At 45.4% G+C, this 26,758-nt stretch overlaps 1 protein-coding gene across 1 annotated transcript; it reads right to left on the bottom strand.

The window, feature by feature from the left end:
* Positions 1-805: 805 nt before the first annotated feature.
* Spag5 (sperm associated antigen 5) lies at positions 806-23,026 on the bottom strand. The gene is made up of 24 exons (XM_042692083.1): positions 22,901-23,026; positions 22,510-22,635; positions 18,843-19,918; positions 18,552-18,735; positions 13,549-13,623; positions 12,892-12,984; positions 12,659-12,793; positions 11,247-11,366; positions 11,050-11,142; positions 10,833-10,946; positions 10,382-10,475; positions 10,043-10,190; positions 9,626-9,728; positions 9,335-9,468; positions 8,780-8,918; positions 3,497-3,608; positions 3,227-3,313; positions 2,842-2,962; positions 2,620-2,731; positions 2,154-2,234; positions 1,857-2,012; positions 1,696-1,770; positions 1,291-1,371; positions 806-1,100 (listed from the first exon to the last, which is right to left on the bottom strand). Exons 1-24 carry the CDS (start codon positions 22,949-22,951, stop codon positions 1,029-1,031), a joined length of 3,582 nt encoding a protein of 1,193 aa, XP_042548017.1. The 5' UTR covers positions 22,952-23,026; the 3' UTR covers positions 806-1,028.
* Between the last annotated feature and the right edge of the window lie 3,732 nt (positions 23,027-26,758).

The following is a 26,758-nucleotide window of genomic DNA, read 5'->3' as shown; positions in this document are numbered from 1 at the left end:
CCCCCCTTCCTGGAGCCTTGCCATCAGATCTCCAGAGGCCCAACGTTTGTCTCTACCACAATCGCCTTTGCCACATGCAGGGCATACAGCCTGGTCTGGTGGAGGAATTACCTAAACAGCAGGTAAAAACGATGTGGCAGATGCCCCAATGGTGCTGAAGTTCAAAGCATGGAGTAATGAACTGAGCTTCTTTATCATCAGCCCCATATTAATTTACCAGAGCCTACGCCTTAAGAAGGATGGAGAAAGTTAGAGAATAGAGACTTTTCTGTCCGGCCCCCCTCCTCGTCCCCTGCCCCAGGCCACCAGCCAGGGAACAGGCAGTCCAGTGCCCGGAATATTTGGGGAAACAAGTAAAGGGAGGAAGGGCAGACAGCTCTGGTTCAGGATGTAGCAGGAAGTAGAGAGGGATATATGAAGGGTGACCTTGCTGGGCGCTGGTGGCTCACACCTGTAATCCTAGCTACTCAGGAGGCTGAGATCTGAGGATCACGGTTCAAAGCCAGCCCAGGCAGAAAAGTCCGTGAGACTCTTACCTCAAATAAATCACTAGAAAACCGGAAGTAGTGCTGCGGCTCAAGTGGTAGAGTGCTAGCCTTGAGCTGAAGAGCTCAGGGACAACCCCCAGCCCCAGAGTTCAAGCCCCATGACCGACAGAAAAAATAAAAAATACAAAAAGAAGGGTTCCCAGGCCAAGGAGGCCAAGTTGACTCTTCTGACCTCACCTACCTTTTCCCACTCCTCACCTCTAGTAGGGGGATAAAAGATTCAGTGAGCTTGAAGAAATGCATTAAATATACTTTATTTAAATAACATTACACACAGTTGACTTTATGCCAACAATCCTAATGTTGAGGTAAGCAGGTACTGTAGGTAAATAAGAACTAAGCAAAACCCAACTTGCAGTCTCTTTGTTATGATGTCCATGCTGGTCTTGAACTCCTGGACTCAAGCAATACTCCTGCCTCAGCCTCTGGAGTAGCTGAAACTATAGATGTCCACTACCATGGCCAGCTATTTTCAGTTTCTTAGCTTAGAAACTCTAGCAGCCCTTGTAGCTCCTTGCAACTCCTCACCACCTCTGGGATGGACAGTAAAGTCTGTGAAGGGAAGAAAAAGCAAGCCTAAATAAAGCACACAAAGCTCCCAGCCCCAGGGACACACACTAAGAGGGGTAAAAATGGAAGCCACAGAGAAGCCTGCAGTTGGGAGTCAGGCCCACTTCTCAGCACAGGTAGGGACATCTAGGGCAAGGTGCCTTCCTTCGGTCACCTCCCCGCTATCCTTTACCTCATAAATATGCTGGACAATGTCATCTAGTTTCTTTAACTCTGTGTCAGAGCGTCGAAGGTTCTCCTCTAGGATATTCCGCTAGAAAACACATAAGTTTCATAAGTCCCATTCCCTTTTTTTTTTTTGCTGGTCTTGGGGCTTGAACTCTGGGCCTGGGTACTGTCCCTTAGTTCTTCAGCTCAAGGCTAACACTCTACTACTTGAGCCACAGCACCACTTCAGGCTTTTTCTGCTTATGTGGTGCTGAGGAATCGAACCCAGAGTCTCATGCATACGAGACAACCACTGAGCCACCTTCCCAGCCCTCATAAATTCCATTCTTAAAAGGTCAGCACAGTTTGGTAGGACAGAGGCTTGCTTATGGTAGTAGGAAATGGCCCAACAGAGCATGGAAATCCTTACATGGCTCTGGTACTTGACCACAAGGTTTGCTTTCTCGTTTTTCATCTCCAGGAACATCAGCCTCAGCTTGTCTACCTATAGATATGTTCATATTAATAGAGGCACAGTTGGGTTCCCCCCTACACACCAGTTGCCCAGCTCCTCTGTTAACTTTGAGTCACCTCCTGTGAGAGACAAACTTTCTCTTGGATCCAGTTAGTGACCATGGACTGACAGGTAGGGTCCAGCTGGCCTGCCAGGGTCTCCTGCAGCACTTTAGCCTCTGTCTCTGCATGTCGAAGTAAGCGGGTAAGCTGGGTCACCTCCTCTCTGAGGCTCTGAGGATAAGAACAGAGATATCCAATAGCCTTCTTACCACCTGTGGTAAATAAAGGAAGAGTAGGGTATCCAGTCCTCATGTTTGAGAGCTGGCTATGAAAGGCACAGAAGGAAAAAGGATGGGCATCATGGGAACATACTATGAGCTCGCCACTCTTGTCTATCTGTTCTAGGATCTTCTCATTCTGCTTCTGTATCACTTCCTGGAGCTCCTTTTCATTCTGTGAGAGAAAGGGATGGAAGAAAACATTGAGGGAGAGCTGGTTTCTTTGTAGCTCTTACCAGAAGTAGAAGAGAACTCCCCCACTCATGCTTAGCCCTGGTAGGACCACTTGTTATCATTCCAATTCTTCCTCAGGGCCAAGTCAAACAAGGTACATCTCAATGTTGAGACCGTTCCTAACTTCTCTCCTAGTTCTGCCTGGGAACACAGGCCAGCCCAGAACTGATTCCCAATATGTGAAATATCTGACCCCAGGAAGGGCAAAACTAGGGCAGTGGTTGGAAAATCCCTACCACCCAGATTCCCAGAGAGACAATGGCTCCCAGTGGACCAATAGAGCTGCCCCAGTTCTTCATCGCCCCACTTCTAGGCCCCTCCTCTACCTTGTAGCGCAAGCACAAGGCCTGGTTCAGCTTCTCTATGTCTGCTTCCTTGGCCTTCTGGACTTCCTGATGCTGTTCTTCCTGGTCCTGAAGCCTATCCTGCAGATGATAACTAGAAGAAGGAAGAATTCTGTATCTGTCTTGTCTTCAGAGACCAGTCAAGCCTTTTGAATAAAGGACTCTCTTACTCAACCCTGAACATTAAAACTCTACCTTACTCACATTTTTTGCTGCAGAAATCCAATGGCTTCTTCTTTGGATTCTTGCAGCAGTGAACATAGGCTCTCAAGTTCAAGAAGGGTAGTGCTCATTTTTTCTAGGCTACTCTCTAGGTCAGGTGTCTCTGAAAGAGAAAGTTCTAGATAGAGGTACAGACCTTCAACCTGGAAGGAAGGAAGGAGTGTATAACCATCATTTCCATAACTCTTGTGTTCCCCACCCGTAGCATTTGAATATCCAGAACATTACAGATCCCAAAAGGCAGAAATAAAATGAGCCCAAGTAGAATTGAGGTTTTTAGAGCAAAGCACTTCTCACTGCTTTTATCTTTTCTTATCATTACCACATTTTCTAGAAATGGGGCAGGGTCCCTGGAGCCCATCCTAACCTGTAGGCTGAAGGGAAACCATAGATGCTACTCGGGTGAAAGCACTTGTGTCACTTCCAACCAGAGGTACAGGAGCTGATTCTGGCTCTAAAATAAAACAAACAAACAAAAAACAAGCTCTATGAGTGAGGGACCCTGCCAGTGACCCAGTCAGAACCAAAATCAAAACTGGAGGAGACAGAGGATTCTAATGGTGGACACCTTCACCAGCTGATGATATCAGGAGCAGGGTTCACAGCCTTCCCACCCCCAAATCCCAGCATCTTAAACCTTCATCTGCCACTGCTGTCAATGTGTCTCCCATCAAGGCACTCTCATTAGGCAGTGGGTGTTCTTGTTTGAGAACACAGTCTGTGCTCAGCAGAAGGGTCTCCAGTTTAGTCTAAAGACAAAGGAGAGAAAATTAAATAAATAAATTAGCTGCGCTTCAGAGTGATTTCTTGAGTGCCCAGGCACTCCCAGTCATTTCTTCCAAAGCCCTTTTCTACCTTCTACTTCACCCATGCATGCCAGCATGTACACTTGCTCGCTCGCTCATTCGCGCTCTCTTTCTCTCTCTCTCTCTCTCTCTCTCCCTTCCTTTCTTCCTTTTCCTTTTTGTGCCTGTACTAGGACTTGAACTCAGGGCCTGGGTATGCTCCCTTAACTTTTCACTCAAGACCAATGCTCTATCACTTGAACCACTTTTCTGCCCAGGCTGGCTTTGAACCATGATTCTCAGATCTCAGCCTCCTGAGTAGCTAGGATTACAAGAATTAGCATCTAGCTTTTGATAGTTCTCTTCAACTCCATCAATACCTTTCCCAGAACAACGTTGTAAACTATGTCTCTCCCACTAACATGGTAATAACTTAAAAATAAACAGCCGGCTGGGGGAAGGCGAAATTAGTGGTGACATTGTCCAAAAATACAAATGTACTCATTACCTGATTTATGAAATCGTAATCCTCTGTAAAACACCTTAATCAAAACAACAATAAAATTATATTAAAAAATAAAAATAAGTAATAGCCAGGGTGCCATTCTACCAAAATTCTTATAATTTGGTCACCAGTGGCATCCTTACTTTTATTGGCAATGGATACTTTCTAGCTCTTGTTAACCTGGCCTACTTTATACTAAGGACCATGTTGTACTTTTAGAAACTTATTTTTTCTTTCAGGTCATGGCCATCCTTTATGGATAGGCCTTATACGTTTCTGGTTATTTCTTCTCTCAGCCTTCAGCTCCTTCTTTAATCCTTGGTACCCATGAGTTCAGTATTTGGCCCTCTTCACTCTAATCCATTTATCCATTTCCCGGATGGCTCTGCCTCCAGAGCTCCACAAAAGCATCCACTGCAAACTTCCACATGAATGACTCTTCAATCAGCCTCTAAACTGGACTTTTTCCCAGGCTCCAGGCCCAAAGACTAACTGCCTGTGGGGGAAAAAAAAATACCCCAGAATGTTCTACAGTTCACAGGAAACTTAGAATGTATAATACTGAGTTCACTATTTTCTCTGCCCCACTCTATCAAATATTATGTCTCTACTCCTGTATTTACTGTTCTAGAGCAGAACAGTCAGCAAATTATGGCCTCTGGGTCAAGTCTGGCCTGCCAACTGTTTTTGCAAATGTGTTATTTGGAAAATAGCCATACTCGCTCATTTACATACTTTGAATGGCTGTTTTCTATTTTTTGTTTTTTTAATTCTGGAATTTGAATTCAGGGCCTCATGCTTGCTAGGTAGATATTCTACCCTGGAAGTCCTTTTTGCATTGGTTAATTTTTATTTTTTAGGTGGCACTGGGATTTGGTAGGCTGGTACTCTACCACTTGAGCCATGCCTCCAGCCCTATTCTTCACTATTTTGGTGTTGGTCCTAGGGCTTGAACTCAGGGCCTGGTAGCTGTCCCTGAGTTTCTTTTGCTCAAAGGTAGCACTCTATCACTTGAGCCACTGAGCCACACTCTTCTGATTTTTTAGTAGTTTATTAGTAGTAAGAGTCTCATAGACTTTCCTGCCCAGGCTGGTTTTAAACCACAATCCTCAGATCTCAACCTCCTGATTAGTTAGGTATGAGCCACCAGTGCCCAGCTCTTCACTGGTTTTATTTTTATTTTATTTTATTTTTTGGTCGGTCATGGGGCTTGAACTCTGGGCCTGGTTGCTGTCCTTCAGCTCAAGGTGAGCGCTCTACCACTTGAGCCATAGCGCCACTTCTGGTTTTCTGGTGGTTTATTGGAGATAGGAATCTCACTGTCTTTCCTGCCCAGGCTGGCTTTGAACCTTGATCCTCAGATCTCAGCCTCCTGAGTATCTAGGATTACAGGCGTGAGCCACCAGTGCCTGGCTTGGTTATTTATTTTTAATTTTATTGTAAAGATGCTGTACAGAGAGGATATAGTTACATGAGTAATGAGTACATTTCTTGTCAAGCATTGTTACCTCCTCCTTTGTTGTTCTCCCACTATCCATTCCCTCCCCTACCTTGCTCTCTCCCCACCCTTACCCCTCCCCATGAAGTTGTAAAGTTCATTTCCAATATCTTACTGGTTATTTTTGAGATAGGGTTTTGTTTTCTATCCAAGCTCACATCTTAAGCTATGACCCGCCTACTTTAGATGCTTGCCACCATGTGCAACTTCCCTCCACAGAGATGTAATTTCTTGGACTTTTCTCCCCAGACTAGCCTGGAACAGTAATCCTTTTAAATTAAACCTCCTAACTATCTTAGAACGATAGGTACATGCCACCATACCCAACTATGTATTGAGAAGGCCTGGGGTTGGCCTCAAATTATAATCTTTCTGATCTCAGCCTCTCAAGTGGCTAGAAATTATAGGTGTAAGCACCCGGCTTACATTGGTTTTTTTTGTTTATTTGCCAGTCCTGGGGCTTGAACTCAGGGCCTGGACACTGTCCCTGAGCTTCTTTTGCTCAACGCTAGCACTCTACCACTTGAGCCACGGCACCACTTCTGGCTTTTTCTGTGTATATGGTACTGAGGAATTAAACCTAGGGCTTCATGCACTCTAGGCAAGCACTCTACCACTAAGCCACATTTCCAGCATCACTTTATGCCCAGATTGGCCTGGACCTCAATCCTCCTATTTGTACTTTCCTGCATAGCTGGAATTACAGTTTATTTATTTATTTTGATCGTGGGGCTTGAACTCTGGCCTAGGGCACTGTCCTTGCGCTCTTCAGCTCAAGGCAAGTACTCTACCGCTTGAGCCACAGCACCATTCCAGTTTTTTAGTGGTTTATTGGAGATAAGTCTCACAGACTTTCCAGCCCAGGCTGGTTTTGAACCCCAATCCTCAGATCTCAGCCTCCTGAGTAGCTAGGATGACATGCGTGAGCCACTGGCGCCCGGCTGGAATTATATAGTCTAGTACTACCATGCCTAGCTAATGTTCTTCTGTAGATGGGATGACAGGCACATGCCACCATGCCCAGTCATTGATTAAAATGTGGTCTCTGGAACTTATTGTCTAGGCTGGTGTTCAATTGAGATCCTCCAGATCTCAGCCTCTCAAGTAGCTAGGATTCGCTTCTTCCCTTGGTGGATCTACCTATATACCTACCTTAACCTATAAACTTCTAACTTGTAAGACTGTCCAAGGTCACCTGCTTTGAGAGGATATACTGAACTCTCTATGGTAGAACTGATCCTCCTTTCTCTGAATTCCCATAGTAGTCCATGACCTCCACTATGATCATATGTCAAGATAAGATGAATGCTGGTGGTTCATACCTGTCATCCTAGCAATGTCGGAGGCTAAGAGCTAAGGATTGCAGTTTGAAACCAGACCAGGCAAAAATGTTCGTGAGACTCTTATCTCCAATAAACTACTTAGAAAAAGCCCAAAGTGGCGCTGTGGCTCAAGTGGTAGAGCATTAGCTTTAAGCACCAAGACTCAGGGCTCAGGGACAGAGCCCAGACCCTGAGTTGAAGCCCCATGACCAGCCAAAAAAAAGTCAAGGTAGCTTCATATCTGCCTGTATTCCTTACTAGCTACTAGCCTGTACACTGGAATTTTCTGTGCTTGGCATTCAATTAAGAACAAGGGTCAAGATCTGGGTTGTACCTTTCACTGTGGAATAAGCTAATTAACTCTATCTACTGAAAGAGAGCAACCATTTATTGTTCAGAATATACTCTAGGGAAGCAAAAGAAGCAAGGCTAAATTTATGCTTTCTTTTAAACATTGTCTAGTTGAAAAGATCAGCTCTCCAGGGAAAATTAATACAAGTGGAAAAGAAGAATAAGTGTGGCCGGGTGCTGATGGCTCATGCCTATCATCCCAGCTTTTCAAGTCTCAGATTTGAGGATCCCAGTTCAAAACCAGCCTGGGCAGTAAAGTCCATGAGACTCTTATCTCCAGTTAACCACCAGAAAACCAGAAGTGGAGCTGTATATTTATTTATTTATTTTTGGGTCTGGTCATGGGGCCTGAACTCTGGGCCTGGGTGCTGTCCCTCAGCTCTTCAGCTCAAGGCTAGTGTTCTACCACTTGAGCCACAGCGTCACTTCCGGCTTTTTTCTTTTTGCTTATGTGGTGCTGGGGAATCGAACCCAGGGCCTCATGCATGCAAGGAAAGCGCTCTACTACTGAGCCACCTTCCCAGCCCCGGAAGTGGAGCTGTAACTCAAAGTGGTAGAGTGCTCGAGTTGAGCTGAAGAGCTCAGGGACAGCACCCAGTCCCAGAGTTGAAGCCCCACCACCACCAAAAAAAAAATAATAATAATAAAATAAAGGATAAATAAAAATATTGGGATCTCTGGATACAAATACAAAGAGGTCATTAGATCCATTTGACTTGGGAATATTTCAAGGGCAGGATTTTAATAGAAAAGGAATGGAATTTTGAAAGTAGTTTGAAAATAAAAGAGAACAGCCCCCTGGAGCCAGGTATGAATGGGGATGGTATATATGGGGTGCAGTCCAATTAGGGGGAGTAAAATGAAGGCAGGATGAATTGTTGAGTGACAGGCTGAAGAGGTCCTGTAGAGAAGTAAATTCAATGAGATGAAACAAGAATATGGTTTTAGGGGCTGAAAAGGTGGCTGAAAAAGTGCTTGCCTCGCATGCCTGAGGCCCTGGGTTCGATTCGCAGCACCACATAAGCAAAAAGAAAAAAGCCGGAAGTGGCGCTGTAGCTCAAGTGGTAGAGCGCTAGCCTTGAGCTGAAGAGCTGAGGGACAGCGCCCAGGCCCAGAGTTCAGGCCCCACGACCGGACCCAAAAAAAAAAAAGTATATGGTTTTAGGCTGGACACTGGTGGCTTATGCCTGTAATCCTGGCTACTCAGGAGGCTGAGATCTAAGAATCACAGTTCAAAGCCAGTCTAATTATCCTGATCTAATTAACCACCAGAACACTAGAAGTAGCACTATGGCTCAAAGCAGTAGAGCACTAGCTTTGAGCAAAAGGAACTCAGGGACAGCACCCAAGCCCATAACCATCAAAAAAGAAAGAATATGGTTTTGGGAAGACACTACATAATAAAGATACAATGGGAAGAGAAGAAAAGGAATCCTTCTTATCTTCTCCAGGATCCTACCTTCTCTTTTAATTTTGTCTGAAGGAAGATGGTCAGATTCTGTAGTTGATCAGTCAGCAGCCCTAGCCTTTGGGAAAACTGGTGTGCTGTCTCCAGAGCTTGTTCCTGTTTCTCTGCTTTGATTCTAGTCAGGTCAGCCCTGAAACAAGAAATCAGGCAGAGGAGGTTACCTTTTCTGAACACCTCTACCAAATTCCCCAGTCAACGAGAAAAACAAAACTGGGAGCCAGTAGTTCACTGCCTGCAATCCTAGCTACTCAGGAGGACAAGATATGAGGATCAAGGTTCAAAGCCAGCATGAGCAGACAAAGCTGAAAGATTCTTAGCTCCAATTAATCAGCAAGAAACCAGAAATGGAGGTGTGGTCAGGTGCTAGCCTAGAGTGAAAAAGCCAAGTGAGAACACAAGGCTCTGAGTTCAAGCCCCAGTTGTGGCACCAAGAAAAGGGGGTAGAGGGGGAAGAGCCTTAACACAGTCCTCTTGGAGACTCTGGTTTCTAGACTTGTTCTTGGGGAGAAGCACCTGTGGGGAAGCACAGACAGGCAGAAATCTTACTTTAGGTTATCTACAGTGTCCTTGAGGTTCTCACATTGCAGGCTGCGTTCCCGGAGCACTTCCAGTGTAGTTCTCAACTGATATTCCACCTGGCCCAACTCTAGGTGAGCAACTTGACTCTCTTGGTCTGCAAACTGCCAAGACGGGATAAAAAAGAAAAAACACAAGAGAGGAAGGGGAAAAAAATGAGTCCAAGTAGAGAAGTTTAGAACTCTGAGGACCAGAGGTTTTTTCTAGTCCAGTCTCAAACTGCACCTCCATACCACCTACTCCCTAAGTCCAATTCCTTACCTCTAGGGTCTCCTTCAAATCCTGCACTTCCTTGGCCAACACAGCCTTCTGTTGCTGCAGTTCTGCCTTTATTTGCTTTAGTGCCATCTCCTCCTTTTGCCATCTGCCAGAGACCTTAATTAAATTAGATCCCATCTGATCCCACACACTGGGTGCCTACTGCCACAATAACTTAACAGGGGGGTTGGGAAGGTGGCTCAGTGGTAGAGCGCTTGCCTTGCATGCATGAGGCCCTGGGTTCAATTCCTCAGCACCACATAAGCAGAAAAAGCCAGAAGTGGTACTGTGGCTCAAGTGGTAGAGCGCTAGTCTTGAGCTGAAGAGCTGAGGGACAGCACCCAGGCCCAGAGTTCAGCCCTCATAACCGACAAAAAATAAATAAATAAAATAAAATAAAATAACTTGACAGGGACTCACTGAGCAGCCTGTTCCTCATTGCTCTGGGTAAGTTGGTACAGCAACTCATCCTTCATGGTTAGGTCCTGGGCACAATGGGCATACTGACTCTGTAGCTCTTTTAGCTGGCTGTCTGTGCTGGCTAGAATCTGCAGCTGTGCCTGAAAATCTAGATCAACAGTATCCTTGTTACATACACCATGAAATCACTAGATCAGAAGCACCCCCCCCCCGCCCCCACTCCCCCGCTCCCCGGCATAATTCTGTTGCAAATGCTCTAGAGCACTTTCCAGTTCTACTAACACTGCAAGTCTTAGTAGGTTCAACTACTTGCATACTTGTACACTCACAAACACACACCTGTTGCTAGGCGACTGTTCTCCAACTTCAGTTGTTCTAATTGGCCTTTACATTCCTCTAAATGGATAGAGACTTGTTCCAGCTCCCTGGAAATCTAGGAAGAAAACAGTTTTCTTTCTATAGTTCCTCCTTAGTCAAGAATTCCAAGACATAGTGCAACTTCTTTTTCTGGACAAGAGAGCAAACTACCTTATTCCTGGGCAGCCACAAGGCAGAAAAAAAAGCTGATCCTCAGGAAAAATAAACCAGAAGAAAAATTGCTGAAGTTAAGCTAGTGCTGAAGAATAAAGGAAACAACTGGATTCAAGCCATGTCGGGAGCCAAGGGAACTGGCTGGTATCCAAACCCAGGGTGGAAAGAAGACAAGACCGAGAATAACAGTATCACACAGTAGAAAGGCTTCTGCCAAAGGAAGAAACGAAGCCTAAGCAGTCCCACTCTTGATCTCTACCTGCTGCTTTTCCTCAATTGCAGTATCACGTTCCTGCAGGGCTTTTTGGCTCTTGGCTACCACCTTCTCTGTAAGTTGTCGAGACCGACTGAGCAAAGCTGTCCATGTCACATACTACCGGGGGAAATAAGGAGGTCAGCAGAGTACACTTGGGGCAAGGCTCCTAACAGGGCTGGCGGAGAGTAAGGAAGCAGTAATGATGACCCCAAATACTCACATCCAGTTGCATGGATGTCCAGTCCTGTTGCAAGGTAGTAGTCAGACTCACCATCTGCTGAGCCAACTCCTCTTGCTCTGTATGAAGCCCTACCTACAAAGGAAGGTGGCAGCTAAGTGGAAATCTGTGACCATCTTCCCAGTGTGTCTGCATGGACCAGTTGGGTCTGGGCCTCTTGTAGAAGGGCTCTGAATTACCAGTTGGGTTTGGGCCTCCTGGAGAAGGGTTCTGAATTCTTGCATGGATGTCAAATCCTGTTGCAGCTGGCTGATGCGCTGGCTGGCATGTGCACAGAAAGCCTCCAGTATTGCCTCTGCCTGTTTAGAGAAGAGGTTGCAAGGACATTATGAGTAATGGAAGAAATGGTGCACCATCATAATCATCCAACATAATCACCCAAAACTTGAATAGCTTGGGGGGCTGTCTATTTTGTTTTGTTTTGTTTTTGCTGTTGTTATTGTGGTTCTAGAGAGGGAACCCAGGGCCTTTGCACATACTAAACTTGTATCTTACTACTTAGGTTATGTCTCGAGCCCTTTTTATTTTTTCAGACAAGGTCTTTTTGGCTGGGCGTGTAGCTCAAGTGGCAGAGCACTTGTCTAGCAAATTTGGGGGCCCAAGTTCAAACCTAGCACCACCAAGAAAAAAGAAATACATAAGATAAGGTCTTGCTATCTTTTCCTGAGCAGATTTTAAACTTTTAAAATTCATTTTTGCTTTATAGGTAGTACTGGGGTTTGAACTCAGAACCTTATTATCTTGCTTGGCATTTTCAATTGAGTCTGATGCTCTATCACTTGAGCCACAGCCCACTTTTTTGATGGCCAACTGGAGAAAAGGGTCATAGACTTTTCAGCTGGCTTAGCACCTTGATCATCAGACCTGCCTCCTGAATAGCTAGAATTAAGATATGAGGCACCAGTACACAGTGAGATTTTTTTTTTTTCTTGTGCATGCAGGTCCTGGGACTTGAACTCAGGGCCTGTGCACTGTCCCTGAGCTTTTTTGCTCAAGGCTAGCACTGTACCAGTTGAACCACAGCTCCACTTACAGATTTTTGGTGGTTAATTAATAAGTCTCATGGACTTTCCTGCTTGGATGGCTTTGAACCAAAACAATCAGATCTCAGCTTCCTGAGTAGCTATGATTACAGGTATGAGCCACCAGTGCCTAGCATAGAAATTTTGAACTCCTGATCTTCCTGAGTAGTTGAGATTACAACACAAACTTGACTCCCAGTACTTTACTTCTTCATTCCCACGCTATCCATCTATGTCTCAAGTGCACTCCTATAGGAACTTTGTTTTTTGGTTTTTTTTTGGTCAGTCGTGGGGCTTGAACTCTGGCCTTGGGCACTGTCCCTGCCCTCTTCAGCTCAAGGTGAGCGCTCTACCACTTAAGCCACAGCACCACTTCTGGTTTTCTAGTGGTTTATTGGAGATAAGAGTCTCAAGGACTTTCCTGCCCAGGCTGGCTTTGAACTACGATCCTCAGATCTCAGCCTCCTGAACAGCTAGGATTACAGGTGTGAGCCACCGGCACCCAGCTCCTATAGGAACTTTGAAGCGGAAACCTCCCACATCATCAGAACAAACACCTGGCACCTTACCGCATCTTTTCCTTTGAGGGCTCTTTCCTCTCCATTCTTTGCCTCCTCTCTTTCCGTTCTGAGGCTTTGGAACTTTGCCCTCAATTTCTTCAACATATCAAAGCAACAAGAGACCAGGGTTTCTGCACGTTGAGACTATAAGGTAAAAAGAATCAGTTACCATGTCTGGTTTCTTTTCTTGGCTTCCTGCTTCAGCAGAGGCTTGCTTCCACCTTCACCTGTACACTGCTTACCTCCTGATTCACAGTCATTCTGTCTTCTTTGTCATGCAACAGGGACAGGTGAAGCAAGGATATCAGCTCTTTGGAGGCTAGCACCCACGATTGCTGTGGAGGACAAGATGACTAGGCTAGATCAAATGCCTCAAAGCAGGAAGCAAGGGCACTGGAGAGGAAAGCTTACCAACGCTAATGGGTTTCCTAATAAGGAAAAGAAGTTATTCATACAGGTTCACTTACCTCCCTCTACCATGGCAGTAAATGGTAATACTCACTATGGCAGAGTATTATCATGTACTAATCACCTAAGGTTCGTTCATTCTCTCTGTCTGTCTCTCTTTCTCTCTCTGTCTCTCTCTCTCTCCCTCTCTCTCTTTCTTTCTTGTTGGTGCTGGTTACTGGGGTTTGTCCTATCTATTGACTCTGAATTTCTTTGCTCAAGGATTGTGCTCTACCCCTTGAGCCACAGCTCTACTTCTGGCATTTGACTGTAATTGGAGGTTGAGTCTCACACACTTTTCTGTCCAGGCTGGCTTCAAACTGTGATCCTCAGATCTTAGCCTACTGAGCAGCTAGGATCCCAGGTGTGAGCCACTGGTACTCAGCTAGGATTCTCCATTTTTTATTTTTACAGGTGCTTCCTATGGTAGTATAAGGTCAAACAATACTTACCATGATGTTTCTGGCCTCCTGCAGGACCCATCTTATCTCTTGGCTCTCCTGAAGATGTTTAGGAGTCTTAGTTACCTAGCCAAGGAAATAGGAGTTGCTTCTTTCAGGTAGACAACATATACCAGCAGTCCCTCATTCTCTGTCCCTGCAGGGTATTATAGAAACCCTTCCTATCAGAAGAGCAAAGCTCCAAACTAGATGACACCAAGCCAGAAAGAAAAGCTGATGCCTGGCCTGCCTGGCTTATTGTTGCTATATGGTCTCAATAACTTTTTACGTAGTCTGATTTTGAATCAAGATCCTCTGGATCTCCACCTCCAGGGTAGTGTGCATATATATTGTGTGTGTGTGTGTGTGTTGTGCTGGTGATCAAACACTGGACCTAGCCAAGCACCAATGGTTGTGTGTGTGTGTGTGTGTGTGTGTGTGTGTGTGTGTGTGTGTGTTCTACTGGTGATCAAACACTGGGCCTAGCCAGGCACCAATGGTTCATGCCTGTAATCCTAGCTACTCAGAAGCCTGAGATCTGAGGATTGTGGTTCAAATCCAGACTGAGCAGGAAAGTCCATGAGCCTCCTATCTCTAATTAACCACCAAAAAAAGCTGGAAGTGGAACTGTAGCTCAAGTGGTAGAGTGCTGGCCTTGAGTGAAAAAGCTCAGGGACAGCATCTAGGCCATGAGTTTAAACCCCATGACCTACACCAAAAACAAAAAACAAAAACAAAAACAAGATATCATCCTTGTTAGGCAAGCATTGAGCTACACTCCCATACTCCTACCCTAATATTAACCTTCCTAAATTGTTTGTTTTCTGGGTTTGTTGTTGTTGTTGGCCATGGGGCTTGAACTAAGGGGACCTGGGCACTGCCTGAGAGGTTTTGTTTTGTTTTTGTCAGATGTGGGACCTGAACTCTGGGCCTGGGCGCTGTCCCTCAGCTCTTTAGCTCAAGGCTAGTGCTCTACCACTTGAGCCACAGCTCCACTTCTGACTTTTTCTGCTTATGTGGTGCTAAGGAATTGAATCGAGGGCCTCGTGCATGAGAGGTAAGCACTCTATCACTGAGCCACCTTCGCAGCCTGCCTGAGCTTTTGTGGTCAAAACTACCACTTTGAGCCACAGCTCCACTTCCAGTTTTTATTGGAGATAAGAGTCTAAGAGTCTCACAGCCTTTCTTGCCCAGGCTGGCTTTGAACAATAGTCCTCAGATCTCAGCCTCCTAAGTAGCTAGGATTACATGCATGAACCACCAGCACCTGGCTCTTACCTTCCTTAATATTTAACAATAATTTCTTTTTTTTTTTTTTTTTTTTTTTGGGGGGGGGTCTGGTCGTGGGGCCTGAACTCTGGGCCTGCACGCTGTCCCTCAGCTCTTCAGCTTAAGGCTAGTGCTCTACCACTTGAGCCACAACACCACTTCCGGCTTTTTTCATTTTACTTATATGGTGCTGAGGAATCGAACCCAGGGCCTCATGCATGCAAGGCAAGTGCTCTACCACTGAGCCATCTTCCTAGCCCCTTAACAATAATTTCTGTTTTCATAAATTGTCAATTATCTAAGAGCAGATAAAAATTTTAGTATGGATCAGCCTGGCCCCTGTGCAAGGATGTGTAAATTCATGAAGCATTCCATGTTTATTTAAAAAAAACAAAAAAAGTCTTAGTATGAAGACAGGCTTGGTGCCATATGCCTATAATCCCACCACTTGGAAGGATGGCTAATACAGGATGATCACCAGGAGGAGGCGAGCCTGGGTTACATGTCGAAACTCTGTTTCAAAAATCAAAAAAGCTACTTGGGAGTCATAAATAGGGGAATCAGGGTTCAAAGCCAGCCCAGACAAAAAGGTTGAGAGACTCTATCTTAACCAATAGCTAAGTAGAGTGGTATACACCTGTTTTCCCCAGTGAAATGAGAAACTCAAGTAGGAGGATTACAGCCTAGGCTGGCCAAGGCATAAAGCAAAACCCTACCTCAAAAATAATCAATGAAAAAAGAAAAAAGACTGGAACCATGGCTTAAATGGTATAGTTCCTAATTATCAAGCATGTATTGGCAAAACAAATTTTTGTTTTTTTAAATAAGAGAAAAGCAGGAGTCATTACTGTTGAAAGACAGCCACTGTCTCTCTGAAATGGCAATGCTGAGTCACTAGGCTGTGACAGTGTTGACTGAAGGTGATGGTTACCCCATCCTCAGATCTTAAGAGTTCATAGCTCCCTTCCCCCAGCAAAGCACTGGTCATTATCTACTGCATCGTGCAGAAAGGCACGGAGTATTCCATGCGCCCTGGACAGGGCACACACATTGCTCAGAGCTGGGCAGTCAGGCAGGTGATGAGATTAATGTGATGGAGGTAGCCAAGCGGCAAGGACAGGCATGGTGAAGGGAAACGGCTGAAGGAGATGTCATTTCCCATGCTCTGGTTCTGCTTCAGCAGCCTCCAACAGGACCTGGCAAGCTTCAGGGGAAAAGGACAGAAGGCAGATTCAGGAGTGGGAAATGAGGTCAAGGACAAGAGGAAACGATACCAAAATAACCCAAGAAAAACTCAGCAGCTAGAAGAACGAGGAGCCCATTATTTCCAAGATTTGGGCAAAAGAAAATGTCATTACTTTGAGGGTGTTTTCAACCCAAATGAGATCTATGGCCATTTCTTAGTAATAACCACTTATTATTTCTACAGCCACAATGCTGATACTCTCAATTCTTTCCCCTGATACCATTCCATTCCTTCTCAATCCTGTGTTGTCTCAGTTACAGTCCTCCAGAACAGTGGTCTTAAAACTGGCTTCCTGGGGCTGGGAAGGTGGCTCAGTGGTAGAGCGCTTGCCTTGCATGCATGAGACCCTGGGTTCGATTCATCAGCACCACTTATGCAGAAAAAGCCAGAAGCGACGCTGTGGCTCAAGTGGTAGAGTATTAGACTTGAGCTGAAGAGCGCAAGGACAGCGCTCAAGCCCAGAGTTCAAGCCCCACGACCGACAAAAAAAAAAAAAACTGGCCTCCTCATGGGAGGGGAATATGGTTTAGTGGTAGAGTGCTTGCCTAGCATGTATGAAGCCCTGGGTTCGATTCCTCAGTACCACATAAACAGAAAAGACTGGAAGTGGTGCTGGGGCTCAAGTAGTAGAGTGCTAGCCTGAGCAAAAGAAGCTCAGGAACAATGCCCAGGTCCTGAGTTCAAGCTCCAGTACTGGCAAAAAAAAAAAAAAGCCAATGATGTATTATATAATCATTAGTTGTTTGCCTTCTCGAAATGTGCACAAATATTTTCTAGTTTTTTCTTTGTGTGTGTGTGTGTGTGTGTTTTGTCAGTAAGAATTGAACTGAGGGTCTCTCACTCTCAGCTTTTTTACTCAATCCTGGCACTCTACCACTTGAACCACACCTCCAGCTCAGCTTTTTACTGATTATTTTGTAGATGGAGTCTTGCAGACTTTTCTATCCAGGCTTGCTTTGAGTCACAATCCTCCAGATCTCATCCTCTTGAGTATCTAGAATTACAGGTGCAAGGTACCTGCCCTTTGATTGCTATTTAAAATTTGTGATAGGAAATATGTTCTTCAAAAAAGTGAACAAAGGCAATTGAGAATGAAGAAGTAGGAAAGAAAAATGTTAGTAAAGTATACATTTGTGGGGTTGTGGACTTCCCTCAGTGAAAAAGTACTTGTCTAGCAAATGTAAGGCCCTGAGTTTGGTCCTCAGCTCTGGGGAAAAAAAAAAAAAAAGAATACATTCGTTTTACCTGGCATTTGTAGCTCATGGGGAAGCTGAGAGCTGAGGATGCCGGTTTAGAGCCAGCCTAGTAGACAAATTGGAAAAACTCTTATCTCCAATTACTCAGCGAAAAGCTGGATGGTGGCTCATGCCTGTAATCCTAGCTATTCAGGAGGCCAAGATTGGAGGACAGCTGTTCAAAGCCAGCCCAGACAGGAAAGCCCATGAAACTCTTATCTCCAATTAATTAGCAAAACATCAGAAGAGTACCTGTAGCTCAAGTGGTAGAGAACTAGGTATTTATTTATTTATTTATTGCCAGTCCTGGAGCTTGAACTCAGGGCCTGAGTACTGTCCCTCAGACTCTCTGTGCTCAAGACTAACACTTGAAACCAAGCCACAGCGCCACTTCCAGCCTTTTCTATTTATGTGGTACTAAGGAATCGAACCCAAGGCTTCATGCATGCTAGCTTTGAGAGAAAAAAAAGGGACAGTACCTAGGTCCTGAGTTCAAGCCCTATTATTAGCGCAAGCACACGCACGTGCACACACACAGACACACAGACACACACACACACACACTCAAAACTGGATATAAAGACCCTGAATTCAAATCCCAGTATGGACACAAAAGGAAAAATTTAAAAAAAGGATTGGGTGGGAGGTGCGCTAGGAATGAGTCTTAGTGGTAGAGTGCTTACCTAGCATGCATGAAGTCCTGGGTTTAATTCCTCAGTACTACATAAACAGAAAAACCCAGAAGTGGTGTTGTGGCTCAAAGCAAACTGATAGAGCACAAGGCCCGTAACTTCAAACCCTGGTACTGGCATGAAGGAAACAAAATACATTTGGAAGATGAAGGCTTAGAGACCGGTTCCTTTAAAACTTTCATAATTGCACTCCCTTAAGGAGTCAAGGGTAGGGGCTGGGAAGGTGGCTCAGTGGTAGAGTGCTTGCCTTGCATGCATGAGGCCCTGGGTTTGATTTCTCAGCACCACATAGGCAGAAAAAGACAGAAGTGGCACTGTGGCTCAAATGGTAGAGTGCTATCCTTGAGCTGAAGAGCTGAGGGACAGCGCCCAGGCCCAGAGTTGAGGCCCCAAATCGACCAAAAAAAAAGAGAGTCAAGGGTATATCAAGACTTTTTAAACATTTTTCCAGACCCTCAGCCTTTACAAATATTCTAAGAATGAAGGAGTCCCCTTTGCCCCTGGTAGTTTATCAACATAAATCAGAGAGAGGGGCCGCTGGGGTCATCTAAGCCTTGGAAGATAGCTACTTACCCTAATAGGACTGGTATTAGTATCAGTCTGGGTGCAACTGTCCCTGGCTTCGGGGTGAGAGACAATCAGGTGACTCTTCCAAGCCTGCAGCTGGCGGGAGAGAATTTCCAGAAGGGCAAGAGAACTCAGTAGGTTATTTTCCAAGTCAGGTCGAGACAAAGTAGTCATATCTGGAGGACAATGACTGCAACAAGAGAAAAACATGAGGGGAGGAGGGAGTGGAGGGGGATGCAAAGGGATGGGAACGGATCCCAAGATATTGAGGCTCCTGAGTCACAAGGAGTCACTTACCCCCACAAGAAGCACCCTGTCTCTGAAGTACTGGTGCCCTTAGTGCCTTCTGTGTGACATTCATGTATGTGCTTTCCCTGTGGTGCTGGAGGAGTAAACCAGGTTCCCACAGAGCAAGTAGAGAGAGGGGTATTGCTAATGGCAGCATCCTGAAGCACAGGGGGAAGAGACAAGCTTTGGCGGAGATTTTCTAACATGACTGAGGTATTTACACCTTTTTCTAGCCAAGCCAATGGGGACATCCAAGTTTCTGAATCACAGCCAAGAAGCCTTCCAGTACCTTCTACCACTGGACTTGGACCTGCCTGGGATTCCACTTCTACTAGATTTGGTGTCAGGCATGAGGATGGAACATCTTCCACATCTGGGATTAGTGCATGGTCTCCCAGTCCAACCTCTTCATGAAGGATAGAAAAGCTTATTTCTCTTTCCTCTGTAACTCCGTGTTCTACCATTTCCTCCCCTGGCTCCTCATGATTGACAGGGAAATCTACTGCCCAGGCACCGGAAGGGGTAAGCCCTAGCCTGGAGGAAGGTGTAGTACTTTCAGAAAGCACTAAGTCCTCAGTCACAATCTCAGTCCCCTCATCCTTCAGGCTTTCTTTGGAGTAGCATATTTGCTGCTCAGAACAGGATTGCACTGGATGTCCCAGGAGATAGGATGACGAATCCTGGCATGGAGGTTCTTCAGGCATAGTCCCAACAACGTCTAACAAGCTCTCCTCCATACAGAGTGCCACCTCCTCACTCACCAGGTCTCCTAGCTCCAAAAGTTCATTTTGAGAGCTGCTGTTTGTCTCTGCTATGGTATCTGAATGGGCCTCAAGTATCATGTCTTGCTTCTGCCCTACTGGAGAGGGCGTAAGAACAATGGTCTTAACCACATCTGCTGGATTTACTGTTTCCTCAGGTATTTTGGAAGTAGAGTTGGTTTGAGGCATTGGCTTTACAGGCTGCTCATCTGATTCATGCTGACCAACTTCTAGCGTCTTTGAGGGATGACAGAACTGTTCTGAAGGGAAATTTGTTCTCTTGGCATTGATAAAATCCATTGGAGATGAGTTGTTGTTGCCTTCCTGCCAAAGGAGACAAAAGTAGTTGATTAAGACAGGCAGTTAATGGGCTGGGAATGTGGCTTAGTGGTAGAGTGCTTGCCTAGCATGCATGAATCTCTGGGTTCGATCCCTCAGTACCACAAAGCCAGAAGTGGTGCTGTGGCTCAACTGGTAGAGTACAAGCCTTGAGCAAAGAAGTGCAGGGACAGTGCTCAGACCTTGAGTTCAAGCTCCAGGACTGGCAAAAAAAAAAGACAAGCAGTTCAGTTCCCAACATACAATTGTGGGTCCAAGATACTCAAATTAAAAACAGGAAAGAAAACTAGGCACTGCTGAGATCTAAGGATCTTGACTCAAAGGCAGCCTACACAGACAAATCTGCCGGATTATCTCCAATTAACAAGCAAAAGACTAGAAGTGAAGATAGGTCTCAGGTAGTAGAGGGCCAGAGAGGAACAAAAAGCCAAGCAACAGGGCGAGGCCCCAGTACCAAGGGTAGGAGTGAGGAATAGGGTGGAAGAACAAGGAAAAAGTTCGCTAGCTCTGCTTGGATGAGAACTTTATTAAAAATTATTGCTTATTACACAGAACCAACAGTAGGGAAAGAAAAGCTAGGAAGCCATTTTGGATCCTTTTAAGTGAACCAGTTCTACAGTAAAAACAGCTCAGAAGATTTATTCATGTCATGAGGGGAAGACATGGGGTTCTTGAGTGTGATTTTGCTCTTCTTCTTCTTTTTTTTTTTTTTTTGTCAGTTGTGGGGCCTGAACTCTGGGCCTGGGCACTGTCCCTCAGCTCTTCAGCTCAAGGCTATCACTCTACCACTTGAGCCACAGCGCCACTTCCGGCTTTTTTCTTTTTGCTTATGTGATGCTGAAGAATCAAACCCAGGGCCTCATGCAAGCAAGGCAAACACTCTACCACTGAGCCATCTTCCCAGCCCAATTTTGCTCTTCTTAACTCCAACTAACTTTGAAGGGAACAAGTAGGAAGGGGTTCACAGGATGTGAGTGATTCTCAAGAGCTGTGAAAATCTAGAGATAGTACAGACATTAATAGCTAAAATTAATGAAATATAGCTGGGATATAGCTTAGTGTCAAAGCAATTGCCCAACATGCAGGAGGCCTCAGGTTCCATTCCCAATACAAAAAAAAAAAAAGTGGTCAAAAAAGAAATATGAATATATTCCTAGCTACTGAGGAGGCTGAGATCTGAGGATTGAGGTTCAAAGCCGATCCTGGCAGGAAAGTCCATGAGACTCTTATCTCCCATTACAACCAAAAAGCTGCAAGTAATGACAGAGTGCCAGCCTTGAGCAAAAAAGCTCAGGGACAGTGCCCAGGCCCTAAGTACTGGCAACAAAAACAAACCAAAAAAGAGAATCTTCATATTTCAGAACTAATAATTGTAAGTGATCATCAAATTTGACAATGAGCTTTTTATTTATTTATTTATTTTATTTTATTTATTTATTTATTTTTGCCAGTTCTGGGGCTTAAACTCAGGGCCTGGGCACTGTCCCTGAGCTTCTTTTTGCTCGAGGCTCGCGCTCTACCACTTGAGCCACAGCACCACTTCTGGCTTTTTCTGTTTATGTGGTGCTGAGGAATTGAACCCAGGGCTTCATGCATGCTAGGCAAGCACTTGACCACTAAAGCACATTCCCAGCCCCCATGGGCTTTTTAGAAACAGAGCAAACCCCATACTTTCTTATTAGAAAGAGAAAAGAATAGCAATTTCTTTAGAAAGGCAATTTTCTCAGGTAGTTAGTTTCTACAAAATGTCCTGAGGAACATCATAGACAAGTCATCATTGACAAGTTAACTTTTGGGGTTTTTATTTTGTTTTGGTGACTATCCTAGGGCTTGGATTCAGGGTCTGGGCACTGCCCTTGAGCCTTTTTGCTCAAAACTTGTCCTCTACCACTTGAGCTACAGCTCCAATTTCAGTTTTTGGTGGTTAATTGGAAATAAAAGCTTATGGACTTTCCAGCCTAGACTGGCTTTGAACTGCCATTCTCAGATCTCCTGACTAGCTGTATTACAAGCATTACCCACTGACAGTCAGATTGACAAGTTTTTGAAGTAATTGAAAAGCAGTTTGTACATGGCTGCTTCTCTCAAAACCTAAGATAAAAGTGGAATTTAGTAAGGGAAATTACAGAAGGAAATAGTTTAAACTAAGGTGAGCCAAGCAGCCTGCATTCCAGTGGTATAATTGATCCCAGGAGAGTTTTAACTACTTCATGGGGTGAATGGATATTGACTTACTGTTGTAGTAGATAGACCTCCTCAAAAATGAGCCCACATTTGAGGAAGACCACTAGTAGGGTGCAAATATTTCCCAGTAGTTTGGAAAAGGTCCAACCAGGGGAAGAGATTTAAAAAAAAAAAAAAAAGTCTAATAGCTAAACAGAGGTTCTGATTGTCAGTGGATTTTCTTTAACCACCCTAGGGCAGCTCTCTGTTGGCCTGAATAGCTGTAAATGGATGTCACTGATGTAGAAGACTTCATTACCACTCTTAATTATGTTCCAAACCTGGCCTTCTGTTCCTCTGAGCTCTAACCTGGGCAAACAGCCTAGTAGAGAAGCTGTCCAGACGAATCTCACCTGCAACCCCAGCTTTCTCAGTGATGGGGTGAGCGAGGAGCACATAGGCGGTCCTTCTCTTGAGGTGGTGAGCGCACCAGGCTGCAGGATAATTTCTCGGAGAGGAGTTCTCATCGCTGGCTTTCCCTGAGAAAGTGAGAAGAGAGAGAAAGTGAGAAAGCCTGAGCTCCAGCAGCCTGCCCTTCCTCATTTCCCAAGAAATCCGTAAGGTGATAAAGCAAGGCCAGATTCACATCCCAATCCCCCGCAGCTGCAAAGTGAACAAAAGACTGCACCCTTCCCCAGCCCCCAGCCGCAGGTTCTGCCCAGCTGGCCAGGCCCCGGGGCACCACCAGCGTCCTGTCCTAGTAGCCCCAACTCGTGCTAATCTTGCAAGAGCTCTTCCACTCACCGGCTGGGGCGAAGGCGACAGGCCTAGGCTGAGTGTTTTCACCCGCCACATCTTCCACACAGAAAGCAAATCGATCACTTCACAGACCAAATCAGCTTCGCCATGCTCACCCGCCGTCTTTATTTGAACCTGTTCCGCACTCCCGGATTGGCTGCGGAGCCGCGGTGCGTCCGCTCAGCGAGTCCGCTGGGACTCCGCCCCTGAGATGGGAGGAACCACATCTGGCCACGCCCCCTAGCTTTTCCGCTGTTGGCGCCGGATCCTCAGCCTCACTCCTCACGACGGAGCCGCCGCGTACCGACGCCGCCCGGCGTGCCCCGCCTTGTGTTCTCACAACACCGACTCCACCACAGGTAGCTGGAAAGTCGAGTCTGTCCCTCCCCTGCTTCCTGGGGACCAGCCTCACTCACTCCCTTTTAGAGTTGTCTCAGAAGTTGCTTGGCCTCTGGCTTCCCATCATCACACCCGTGGAGTTGGTGTTTTTGTTGTCGTTGCTGCTGATTTTCATTCAGGGCCTAGCCTCCATCCCGTTAGCGTTTTCGCTCAGGAGTGGCACTCTGCCACTGGAGCCACAGCTCTGCAACCTGCCTTTTCTTTTTTTTTTTGGTTTATTAGAGATAAGGGTCACATAGACCCTTCCTGCCAGGGCTGTCTTCAAACCTCCATCCTCGGATCTCAGCTTCCTGAAGAACTAGGATTACAGGTATTCATGGGCACCCATCACAAGAGGAGCTACATAGGCATGATCAGTCCACACAACAAACCCTTGTCCATGGAATAATAGCTAATATGTACTGTACCTTTGTTGTGTATATAGTGTTATTTCCAAGAGCTTTTTTTTTTTTTTGGGTCCGGTTGTGGGGCCTGAACTCTGGGCCTGGGCGCTGTCCCTCAGCTCTTCAAGGCTAGCGCTCTACCACTTGAGCCACAGCGCCACTTCCGGGTTTTTTCTTTTTGCTTATGTGGTGCTGAGGAATCGAACCCAGGGCCTTGAGCATGCAAGGCAAGTGCTCTACCACTGAGCCACCTTCCCAGCCTTCCAAGAGCTTTATGTATACTAATTCATCTAATCCTTGGAAGAAACTATAAGGTTGGGCTAGAGGCCCAACTTAGCAAGCTAAGCTCTGAGTTCAGACACAAATACTTACAAATATACATATATCTATCTATATATATTCATCTTTATGTGTATCTATCTACTATAAGTGAAGATGAATTGAGTCAAAGAATGTAATCTGCCCAACATCCTACATAAAATGACAAACTTCCAACCCACACTACCAACTACTGCCTAAGTTCTAGTTTCTCAAATTCCATCCCCTGTAGGGAGGATTCTGTTTATTGAAGCTTCCCCCCCACCCCCCCACCCACACTTTTTTTTGTCAGTTATAAGGCTTGAACTCAGGGGCTGGGCCCTGTCTCTGAGCCTCTTTGTGCTCAAGGCTAGTGCTCTACCACTTGAGCCACAACACCACTTCTGGTTTTTGAATGGTTAATTGGAGATAAGTGTCTCACAGATTTTACTGCCCAGGCTGGCTTTGAACTGAGATCTTCAGATCTTCAGATCTCAGTCTCCTGAGTAGCTATGATTATAGGCATGAGATACCGGCACCTTCCTTCCTCTATTTTTTTGTGCCCATACTGGGGCATGAACTCAGGATCTTTACACTCTGTTAGCTTATTATTATTATTATTTTACCACTTACACAATATCTCCATTTCCAGCTTTTTAAATGGTCAAATGGAGATTTATGGACTTTTCTGTCCAGACTGGCTTCAAACCATGATCCTCAGGATCTCAGCCTTCTGGAGTAAATAGGATTAGACACGAGTCACCAGTATCTGGCTTCATTATTTTTTCTTTGCCTCAATCAGTTTTGGATCTCAACTCTCTAATCTGTGCTCTTGCATAGCTGCCCACAGATTGAGTTTATTTGTTGAGCTGAGAATATCTTGTAATTTTTGCTCAGGCCGGCTTCAAACCACCACCCAATCTTCATCTCTGAAATAGCCACAATTACTGATGTGAGCTACTTGGCAGAATGCAAACTTGTGATTTCTTAAACATCTACATTTTCTTCTCCATTTTTCATAAACTATAACAGTCTTAAAAAACCACCTTTCCAGGGCTGGGAATGCAGCTTAGTGGTAGAGTGCTTGCCTAGTATGAAGCCCTGGGTTTGATTCCTCAATACCACATAAACAGAAAAAGCCAGAAGTGACACTGTGGCTCAAGTGGTAGAGTGTGAGCCTTGAGCAAAAGAAGATCAGAGGCAGTGCCCAGGCCCTGAGTTCAAGTCCCAGGATTAGAAAACAAAGTAAAACAAATCCAAGGGCTGAGAATGTGGCTTAGTGGTAGAGTGCTTGCCTAGCATGCATGAAGCCCTAGGTTCAATCCCTCAGTACCCACATAACACAGAAAAAGCCAGAAGTGGCACTGTGGCTCAAGTGGTAGATTGTCAGCCTTGAGCAAAAGAAGTTCAAGGAGAATGCCCAAGCCCTGAGTTCTAGGACTGGTAAAAAAACAAAAAACAAACACCTGCTAAAGATCTAATTAACTAATTTGTCTCTATATTCCTTATTTTGAAAGTCTACTTTGTAAGTTTGTTATAGACATTAGCTGTCATCCAGTGCATGAATTTTAGGATCTATGTGTCCATTCATTTAATGATACTTTTGGCTATAGTTTATAATGGCACTGGGATTTGAACTCATGGTCTTTTGTTTGTTGGACAGATGTTCTACCACTTGATCTACATCCCAGTTTAGTTTTAATTTGGTCAAAAAGTTTATCTTTCCTTTTATGGCATCTGAATTTTTTAACTTAAAGTGTTATTAATTCACCAAACTTTTGTGTTTGTTTTGTGTATGTGTGTGTGGGGGGGGGGGGTCATGGGGCTTGAACTGAGGGCCTGGGCACTATCCCTGAGCTCTTTTGCTCAAGGCTAGCACTCCTACCACTTTGAGCCACAGCACTATTTCTGGGTTTTGGGTGGTTAATTAGAGATAAGAATCTCATCAAGTTTCCTGCCTGGGCTGGCTCTGAACCACAATCCTCAGATCTCAGTTTTCTGAGTAGCTAAGGATTATAGGCAAGAACCACCAGTGCCCAGCATAAATGTGTTTTTATTTATTTAGTTGGTCATGAGGCTTGAACTCTGGGCCTGGGCGCTGTCCCTGCACTCTTCAGCTCAAGGCGAGTGCTCTACCTACCGCTTGAGCCACAGCACCACTTCCAATTTTCGAGTGGTTTATTGGAGATAAGGGTCTCACGGACTTTTCTGCCTGGGCTGACTTTGAACCATGATCCTCAGATCTCAGCCTCCTCAGTAGCTAGGATTACAGGCATGAGCCACCGGCACCCGGCTAAATATGTTTTTGTTTTTTTTTTGGGTGTGGTCATGGGGCCTGAACTCTGGGCCTGGGCGCTGTCCCTCAGCTCTTCAGCTCAAGGCTAGCGCTCTACCACTTGAGCCACAGCGCCACTTCTGGCTTTTTTCTTTTTGCTTATGTGGTGCTGAGGAATTGAACCCAGGGCCTCAGGCATGCAAGGCAAGTGCTCTACCACTGAGCCACCTTCCCAGCCCCTAAATATGTTTTTTTTTTTGTCGGCTCTTCAGCTCAAGGCGAGTGCTATACCATTTGAACCACAGCACCACTGCTGGCTTTTTCTGCTTATGTGGTGCTGAGGAATCGAACCCAGGGCCTCATGCATGCAAGGCAAGCACTCTACCACTGAGCCACCTTCCCAGTCCCCCTAAATATGTTTGTTTGTTTTTTTTTTTGGGGGGGGGTCCAATCGTGGGGCCTGAACTCTGGGCCTGGGTGCTGTCCCTCAGCTCTTCAGCCCAAGGCTAA

Source organism: Dipodomys spectabilis, unplaced genomic scaffold (assembly GCF_019054845.1).
Source record: "Dipodomys spectabilis isolate Male_0828 unplaced genomic scaffold, ASM1905484v1 ptg000004l, whole genome shotgun sequence".
Lineage (NCBI taxonomy): Eukaryota > Metazoa > Chordata > Mammalia > Rodentia > Heteromyidae > Dipodomys > Dipodomys spectabilis.
The sequence above is the reverse complement of the archived record's forward strand: the minus strand, read 5'-3'. Positions and strand labels throughout refer to the sequence as shown.